We start from the raw sequence: 9,818 nt of genomic DNA, 5'->3' as shown, positions 1-9,818 counted from the left end.
AAATACATACGCACATATTTTATATATTTAAAATATGTCATTAAGCTACTTACATTATTATAAATCAAGTATATAATTATGTACTTCTGGAGAAAATTTTTTTGAAATTAAACGCGAATTTTACCACAAACTACTGTCCATAAAATGTTTAGATGTAATTTTTTTAAATGTCCACCAGATGGCACGATTAGATATTTAATGAAACATTAAAAACTGATGGCTTTGAATTTATGAGCTATCAAATGAAAATATCATGAAACAGCGTGTGCAAAAGTCTTGGTACGTAAAAAAACATTTTAAGAATCAATTGTTCGTTTTGAATTATACATTTTGCATGATACACATTTGCAGTTATATATTTTACATTATAAAGTGTATATTTAATACTTTTCCAGTTTTCTATGTTTTTTATCTTCGAGTTTTAGCGGAAATAACCCCAAGGTTCAAATATATATTGTTTACCATTAAAAACTTCACACCTCTTTATTTATAAATGCCTTGAAAGCTTAGCTATTAATTGATTAAAATAAATGGCAGTTTAGTTTGAAAGTCTCAATTTTGAGAATAATTAACCCATTTTTTTCTGACACTTTCACAGTTCTGAATGGTTGCAAAGCAACTATATCAGAAGATATAAGGGGGGAAAAAACATAAATGTAAAATATATAGAACACATGGTATTATTAGAAATTAATAAGATGTACAATTAGAGATAGCAGTCATACATTTTCACGTCGTCAAAATATAAAGTCGCTCGAAGAATCATCGTGGTTTCCAATAACCGTGATAGAATAAAGTTTGCCCGCTGTCTGCGCGAAGACAATCCAACCAATCACCGCGCGCTGGGTGACGTCACCGAGATGAAAGGGAATTCTGCATCAAACACGCGCAACAGTGGAGCGAGATCACACAGGACGAAACTTCAAGGTCTCCATGTTTGCAAAGATCTGTTTGCACGATCTGTCCGCTGTCTCAGGATCATGCGGTTAGACTTTAACTCCAGCCACATATCGGGATCCGTGCATTTGCAGGTATTCGGATTAATATGCACGAACGCAAGTAAGCTTAGAGACACTCGTTAAAAGTGCTTTTGTCCAGGACGTGGCTAAAACTTTGATGTACGTGCTGATCGCAGATCAGATTACAGGCATCAGATCGCAGCCATCCCTTTGCCTTTGATCTGAGCTTTTAATGTGGTGCTGGACTCGGGACGGCTTCAGAGCTCAGCATTGAGCAAACTGGATCACATCCCGAACAACTTCACGTATAAGACGACCAAGACGGCCAATCTGGGTAAGAAAGCTTTACGTCATGAAACATATAAACAAGCTTGAAATACGTTAAGTTAATTGGACGTTTTTATGAAATGTATAAAAATTTTGTGTTGTTGTTAAAATGCAGAATAATTTTATAACAATAAAGAATTGTACTTTTGAAACCAGTAAACTGTACAGTAGAAAGATGTGCTTGCTAGGAATGCACGATATATCGGTTAATACGTAAATTTAAAAGTCCTTTATGTAAAACTTTCTTTAATGCTTCTTTACAGAATTTAGACACAATACAATAGACATTTGTTGAGTAAATATGTACAGAAACTACAAAAATAAGTTACTTTTATTTTTATAAGTTTTCTCCTTTTCAGTGACAGAATAGCAGGCTAATAAACAGTTATCAATCAGAGCCTTATTGTAAATAAAACGATAATAAACATAACTATTTTTTATTTCACAATTATTATTATTTATTTCTTTACTAGTACTCAAATCTGTTTTGGCCAAACTTTTTATATTGGTGCTTTACCAATATGGGCTACTTCAAAAACCAAACCTTGTTCCCCTTTTGTAGTTTTATTCCCATCCCCCCAAAAGTATTTTGTTTTATTCCGTGCAAGAAAAACACACACCAGTTTGAGATTTAATACCGAATTGTGTCCTACATTGTACTTCATCAAAGTATCGTTGCTTTTGCAGTGTACGTGGGAAAGACCTTTGAAAATGCCTCGGGCAGTGATTCTCTACAGGTTTCAACTTCAAAGGATAATTGCGCTTGGATTGTGTGTTATGGTACGTTTAATTTACATTAAAGCCTCATTCGTTTGCTAACTCGCAAGTCTAGTCAGCAACAAGTGTAGGTAACAGCTTGATACTTGGCTAGTTTGTTTGTTATACAGTATTGAGATGTGCAATGCTCTGAAGAACACAGATGAAATCTTTACAGGGCACATTCAGTAGTAGTGTAGTATTATCTAGAAACTCACATATTGTTAATAAACCTCTTATAAAATAATAAATCATGTTTTTATTATGTGCCTCACAGTTAACAGTAAAAGCAGAAGAGAGGAGAGGCTGCAGAGAACAGGAATACAAGGATAAGTTTGGAAATTGCATTCCCTGTCGGCAGTGTGATGCTGGGCAAGAGCTGTCTAAGGTTTGGCCAATACTTCTTTACTAGCCTATATATTGAATTCTTGTTTTAGCCTTAAACATTTGACTTTTTTAAATCAATGTGCTTTCTTTAAAGTAGATGTTGGTCTTAACCTCCATAATCTTTAAAGCTTTCTTTCTAACTTCACCCACCACAGTCAGTGATTTATATGCGCAAATATATTTGAACGCTTTTAATTCAAGCTGAACGGCCGAGATTTAACTATGAATACGATCAAAATTTGGAACGAAGAGAAACGTTCCCATCGCAATCACTCACAGGGTTTCATTTCTAGACCAAATGGACTAAAAGCAAAGTGCAGCTTTAGAGTTGGCCAATAGAGAGGGAATGCCAATGTTTTGAATAGCTTGTCCCGACCAATTATTTATTGCTTCCTTCTTTTCATAAAGAGAGAGAGGGTAAACCACTGTTATTCATTGTGGAGCACTGGCCACGCTTTAATCAGCTACACCCACACTTACTCTTGAGCCTTGGCTTTTATGACATTGCCACCCTTGAGAGTCACAAGTTTTTGTATACGTTGTATGTTGCGATTTTTACCATATGAAAATTCTAAACAGAAGTCTGCACAATGTAAAGCTTTAGTTTGTAAATCATTAAACAGTTCATGGTCGGGTAAACGCAGGTACAGGCTGTCGGACGTGTACACATGTAGTGCGCATGCTTTTTTTTACCGCATGACTTTTTATGTTGCTTGTTTCAGTGTAAACACACACTTATCGGTTATACGCTTCAATGCATCGTATGTTTTCGGCCAATTAAGGCTATGAAGCCTGAAGCCACGGTGAATGATTGCCTTTTTTTTCCATTCAAGTACTCATGGTTTACTCTGCTCTATTCAAGGACAATATCAAGCATAAGATCTAAGGAAGAATGTGTGTTCTTAGTTACCTCTGCGTGCAAGATCCACTGTATTATAATTCGATTTTTATATGTTAAAGTGGTCTGATTACACCAAAGTTTTGATATCCTTTTTATGGTGTACTAGAATGGGTTGTTGCATTATTGCCGCACCTCTGCTTAAGCCTGCTACAGACGATTTCTGACATTTTAAAGGGCACCTATTATGGCCTTTTTACAATATGTAATATAATTCACAGGTGTTCCTAGAATGTGTCTGTGAAGTTTCAGCTCAAAATACCCCACAGATCATTTATAATAGCATGTCCAAAATGCCCCTTTTTGGGTGGGAGCATAAATGCGCTGTTTTAATGATTGTACCTTTAAATGCAAATGAGCTACAGCTCCTCACTTCCTTATCCCTTATATGAGCTCTTTCAGTTAAAATAAATCTGATTAGTACAGTCTAAGACAATAGTATCTAGTGGACAGAGTACTCACTGATGGTGGAAACTATGGTAATGCAGGACTGTAAGTGGGCAGGGCTTTATCAATGTGACCTCACATTGAATCAAAACGGCATGACTAATGAGGCTGCTTTGGTTTAATGAGGATTAAAAAAACAAGGAGCGGGTTAATCTTTTTCATCGTAGAGTGGTTGTGTTCACAGACTGCCAACACACAATATGTCCAAACCTTGTAAAAGTGGATTTTGCATAATATGTGCCCTTCATGACAGATCACATCGTGCGACATGGATCTTATAAACTTGGGTAGAACATGTATGTAGATTGTACAGTGATGACACCTACTGTTTGTAGGCCATGAGCCCACGATGCAAGTTACAGTAATGGACGTCATCAGGAGTAACTAGTTGTAAACAAACACAGCTAGGTGAATCGTGGATGCCGCTTTTGCACAGGAAGCTTGCATGTAGTTTACATAAACGTAAGCCTTGTCTGTACGTAATACTGAATATTTATCATGACCATTTCAGTGATAAGCCCAGAGTATAGTCAGTTTGTTTTACATGTATGGGAACGTCCGCACGCGTTCAGGTCCGTGCAAAAGTCCAAGTCCATGTGCGTAAAAGAAGGAATGCGCGCAAGTTATAAGCCCTCGCGCTCACAAACCCTCTCATGCAAGGAAAAACCACGCAATGCGCATGTTAATGTGAAACTATGATGATATTATAATAACTATCGCCAACTATCATCATGAAAGCCCACTATCGGCCATATGTCTGACGATCGTCAATACACGATAGTGTTGTCTATCAGCACAACCCTTGTTTATTTGACTCGTACGTGTAGAGCGACGTTCGAATAATGCACATTGTGACAAATTCAATGAATCTTCGGGTCTACATACTACATTCCTGTACACGCATGCATGACCTTTCTGTATGCGTAAATACGGCACTATACTTCTAGCTTTAAGCTCAGTAATGTCTTCACGTATTAACTTTTAGCGACACGTCGCGTTGATCATTTGGTCATTTCATGTTGCGTTTTCATACTCTGTAGGTGTAGGTCGTAGGATCATTCAGGATCATGCAAAATTTCTAACACTGCCAGAAAAAAATCACAGGCTATCTTTGATTGCAAGGGCCATCTTTGAATCTCTCTCAATGTATGATGAAGGATAACAGTTTAGGAGCCATGGTCATCATAGAAATTGTCACAAATGTTTCACAATGGCAATACCGCTTAGCAATTTGAACCTGGTTTTATGTCCAGACTCTATAAAGTCCCTCCTTCAAAAATGATCTGATTGGTCAGACTGGTCCAGTCTGTTGTGATTGCTCACCCACTCAGAGTGTTTGTTGAAAATGTCCCGCCTCTGACCATAAATGTGTGCTTTAGGTATATACAGTAACAATGGCATCAGTGCTGCTAATCACTTCAGTTTTGCAAAAAATGTAAACACTGGGGTATCAGATCGCTCTATAGCCCTATTCGGACGGGATTAGTTTTACAGGGGTAGATGGCGTAATGTCATTTTACCACAGGGCGTCTGTTATATTAATGGTCAATTCGGACGGGATTAGAAATCTCAGTAAAACATTCAGAAGTGGGAGGGGTAACTCGATTGCGCAGCGCGTCACCTCTCGTCGTCACATTGCTTCCTGATATCACATGTGCAAACAACAGGACACAGGCGAGGAAAATTGTTTAATTTCAGTTTGGGGAGAACGTCAGTTTCAGAAACAGTGCCGTGCCTCTGAGAAATAAATGTGACTTTTTAAAAAAAAAGTTTGTGTCATGTTAGTCAGGAACTGACTTGCCACTGACTTGTTTTTCCGCCTAGTAGGCAAGTAAATGCTTCTTTAAGCGCTTTTATAATTAAAAGAAACCCGCAAATTTAAAGGAAATGATGCAATTTACGTGTATATTTACAGCTGGTCTATTTGCACTGGATTAGTATTACCTGAGGTAATTTCTCTGGACCTTTTTACAGAAGGTAAAAGTCGCCGTAATCTTTACTGACATTGTCTGTAATGATTACTGACATGGAGCATTCGGACAGGACTAAAATCACTGAGAAGCTCTGATAAAAATTGCTTTACCCCACCTCCCTATGTTAACTAATCCCGTCCGAATAGTACTTTTCACAACCAGCCTGACAGCCAATGATGTAAATTTTTGTTTGCTGACCTGATGTTGTCTATTTCATATCAGTATTTCTGCAATTTATCTGGTGACACTTGAGACGAAAACTACACTGTAAAAATTCACTTAAATGTTTACGTTTAAAAAACTTGAATTATTAAGTCATTTCAACTTTTTTGACTAGTTAGAAGCTGCTATAAATTGGAATCCATTCAGTGGATATCCGGGTCTGGCAATAATATTATGCAGCAGCCGAAAATAGTCCCCTTAGTAACTTTTAATAGCAGGGGACTATTTTATCATTGCGCCTCCTGCAGCCATGTTACATCAGCAAAGTCCTTGATTATTACGCCACAATGAGAGTATAGTTCCTAGCCATATCGCACTGGAAAATCGCAACTTTTAATTTTCTGTCGGTCTTAGTACACGATTCACTTACAGAAGAGTCAAGTTTTAAATAGGAAAAATATCAAAACTCTTTGGTTATTTTTGAGTGTGATGCTAAATGATTCAATCAGATTCAATAGATTATGCTAAGCTATGCTAAAAGTGGTACCGCCAGACCCGGATATCAGCTGAATGTATTCCAAAAGGGTAAAAATCAAATGTTTAACTCTAGGGGAGCTGGAAAATGAGCATATTTTCTAAAAAAGTGGATTGTCCCTTTAAAGGTGCTCTAAGCCAATTCACGCGTTTTACACCATAAAACATTTTTTGTTACATACAGCAAATATCTCACTATCTGCTTGCTGCCTGTTCGCTAATCAAACTGTAAAAAACGCGATCTCTGGGCTCCACAAACTGCAATAACAACAAGTGGTCAAACCTACCATCAGAAACGATCACAAAGTGTTCCAGCCAATAAACGACAAGAAGGATTTGGGGGTTAGGCACGTTCATGAAAGCACGGAAGGGAGAGGAAGGGGAGGAGTTAGCTATGCTCCGTTTGTTTGAAAACAGTTCAAACGTCAACAAAAAGTAACGTCACACAGATTCGCTTAGAGCGCCTTTAAGCCCGTTCAACTTTTTTATTTTTTTATTTTTACCAACTCCTCACTAGTCAAGAAAGTTGAAATGACGTGTTAATTCAAAAATTTAAAGAGATAGTTCACCCAAAAATATATTCATTTATCCAAATCATTTATTTATTTATTTATTACTCTCATGTTATAAACCTGTATAAATTTCTTTGTTCTGATGAACATGAAAGAAGATATTTTGAGGAATATTTGTTACCAAACGTTCATGGGCTCCATTAACTTCAAATGGCCTACTTTATTCCTACTATAAAAGTCAATGGGGCTCATGATCAGTTTGGTTACAAACATTCTTTAAAATATTTTCATTTGTGTTCATTAAAACAAAGAAATGTATAATATAATATAAAATATGACAGATTTTTTTTTTTTTTGGGTGAACTATCCCTTTAAGTACAACAAGGATTTTTTACAATGTACGCACTAGTTTAGCTTCAAAACAATCCTCACACCTAAATTTAGTTTTTTTCTAAGTTCTACCAGACTGTTTGTTTTGTAAGAAAACAAGAACAGTTCATCTGAGTTTCTTTTGATGATTTCCAGAGATCCTTGACTAGTAAAACGGCTAGTAAAACCTCCACCTACACGGAGAATTTCACCTGACAAGTCAGATAATAGCACAGATAAAGTTAATAGGCGCTTTGCAATTATCTTTTAAAGTATTTTGTCAGGCACCGCAACTAAAAGAAATCGAGGCCTTCAAATGAACCGTCTTCTCGCCCGCCCTCAACAAACGTATCCCATGCACATGTGCAGATACCTCAAAACAGACCTCATAAACATTTCACATTCCTGCCCGCTAAACGTCATGGATTGCATCTGAACTGTAAAGCAGTTGAAGGAAAACCCTCTCAGCAGCTGTGTTGTACAAATGTTCATATATTCACAGTAGTTTATGAAGTACAGTATGAAACATTTTATTAAAATGTTTTATTTCACCCTTAAACAAAAAAATATATTTTGCACATCCTATCCCAAAAGCATTACAATTACTTTATAATAAACTTTTGAATAAAAATGGGTGTCACTACTATACATTTAAGTATAATGATTATTGTTAGTTTGGTTTAGGGTTTGTTGCATGTAATTATGCACAATTTACTGTTATTACTGTAGTAATACATGTATCATGTGTAACAAAGACACCGTGTTACCTAACATCAAACTGTGCACAATGCAAACATAAATATGGCCAGGAAATGGTCTCGATGTGTTTTGTGTTCACATTTCAAACCTGTCTATTGGATGAAGTGAAAAGTTCACCCTTTGCTTTGATAGAAATTATAGTTTATAATAAGCAAAAGAGTTCAGGGTAGTTTACTGTGAGTGTTTCTCAGATTGTTTGCTTTATTGAACAAGACAACTTCAAAACATTTCTGTGTCTGAACATGCTTATGCTTCATGTTGCTTCCTCCTCTATCACATCCTTGCTACTGTTTTGCTTGGCATTTCACTCAAATCTGATCTGGAGATAGTAGAAAAATGGTACTTGCAGGTACTGGTTTGGAAAGTTTTGTGAGACAAGATTGTTCTCAGTTAATGGGATTCTTAAAACAAGCTTTTGTACAGAAAAGAGTTCTTGACTTGTCCATAGACAGTTACCTTTAAACAGATTTGATTCATCGAGTGTGTCGATCAGAAATTGCAAGTCAGATTGAAACTCCCATTATGCACTTTGAATGCTAGGCCATAGAGCCATATTTAGGAGCTTAAATTCTCACAGCTTTTTTATCCGATGCCCAGCGATATGCATCAACTCGCTTCTCACTTTAAAACGAGTATAGCTTTTTATTTCACCATCCCTCCATCCCAAGCTGGACAGAAAGGCCTTATTTGGTGTGCAGGCAGACAACAACAGCTGTCATTCTGTTTGGGCACCCTACATGCAGTCTTCAACAAGGCCCATGTTGAGAGAGCCAAAGATTGGCTTAAAAAACGTCTGATCCCATGGCCAAGCTTTATGGAGAGCTCCTGTCATTCCCTCTCTCACGCAGGCCAGTAATCCATGCCCGCAGTGTGTGTTTTTGTGCTGCTGCGTGTGGGAAACAGGATCGTGGTGTAGAAAGAAGGCCCCTGTTTGAAGCCGATCGCCAAGTAAATGATATATGAGCCTCTTCTCTAATCCAGCTCAGTGTGGTGGAAATGCAGGCGCGCAACAGTGGCCCAACTGGGGACAGGCAGCTGGGAAAAATGCGTCGGGTGGTATCAAACCACAAAGGTCCTCTCGCTTTTTTGCATTACGTTGCTGTGATGGAATGTAAGTGATGGTGATTGTTTGAAGAGTTGTATTCGCTTAAAGGAACAGCTCACCAAAAGATGAAAATTCTCTTATAATTTACTCACCATCATGTCATCTCAGATGTATATGAATATGAATTTCTTTTTTCCATCCTAACACAAATTAATAATTTTAAATTAAAATACTGTCATCTACCCCCCCAGACCAGAGCCAATAAGGATTTTGTCTGAGCTATTAAAGAAATATAGAAATATAAGAATTCATATTTTATTGGTCTAATTTTAATATTTTAATGGGTAGACTGAGAAACTTAATGGCACACTCCACTTTTTTTGAAAATATGCTCATTTTCCAGCTCCCCTTGAGTTCAACATTTGATTTTTACCGTTTTGGAATCCATTCAGCTGATCTCCGGGTCTGGTGGTACCACTTTTAGCATAGCTTAGCATAATCCATTGAATCTGATTAGACCATTAGCATTGCGCTTAAAAATTATCAAAGAGTTTAGATATTTTTTTTTCCATTTAAAACTTGACTCTTCTGTAGTCATGTACTAAGACAGACAGAAAATTAAAAGTTGTGATTTTCTATACAGATATGGCTAGGAACTATACTCTCATTCTGGCGTAATAATCAAGGACT

General features: G+C 37.0%; 1 protein-coding gene across 2 annotated transcripts in view; it reads left to right on the top strand.

Moving 5' to 3' along the window:
* Positions 1-840: 840 nt before the first annotated feature.
* The window catches only part of tnfrsf19 (tumor necrosis factor receptor superfamily, member 19), a 38,036-nt gene continuing 29,058 nt past the window's right edge, over positions 841-9,818 (top strand). Inside the window, exons 1-4 of one of the 2 annotated variants that reach the window (XM_055195994.2) lie at positions 841-1,031; positions 1,136-1,293; positions 1,974-2,066; positions 2,320-2,430. In XM_055195994.2, the coding sequence (XP_055051969.2) occupies positions 1,998-2,066; positions 2,320-2,430 (180 nt within the window). In that variant the 5' untranslated portion in view covers positions 841-1,031; positions 1,136-1,293; positions 1,974-1,997. Of the gene's footprint in view, positions 1,294-1,973; positions 2,067-2,319; positions 2,431-9,818 lie in introns of both variants that reach the window. The other variant, XM_055195993.2, reaches the window with a different exon arrangement.

Source organism: Misgurnus anguillicaudatus, chromosome 24, assembly GCF_027580225.2.
Source record: "Misgurnus anguillicaudatus chromosome 24, ASM2758022v2, whole genome shotgun sequence".
Taxonomy (NCBI): Eukaryota; Metazoa; Chordata; class Actinopteri; order Cypriniformes; family Cobitidae; genus Misgurnus; species Misgurnus anguillicaudatus.
This window is presented reverse-complemented; position numbering and strand designations above follow the sequence as displayed.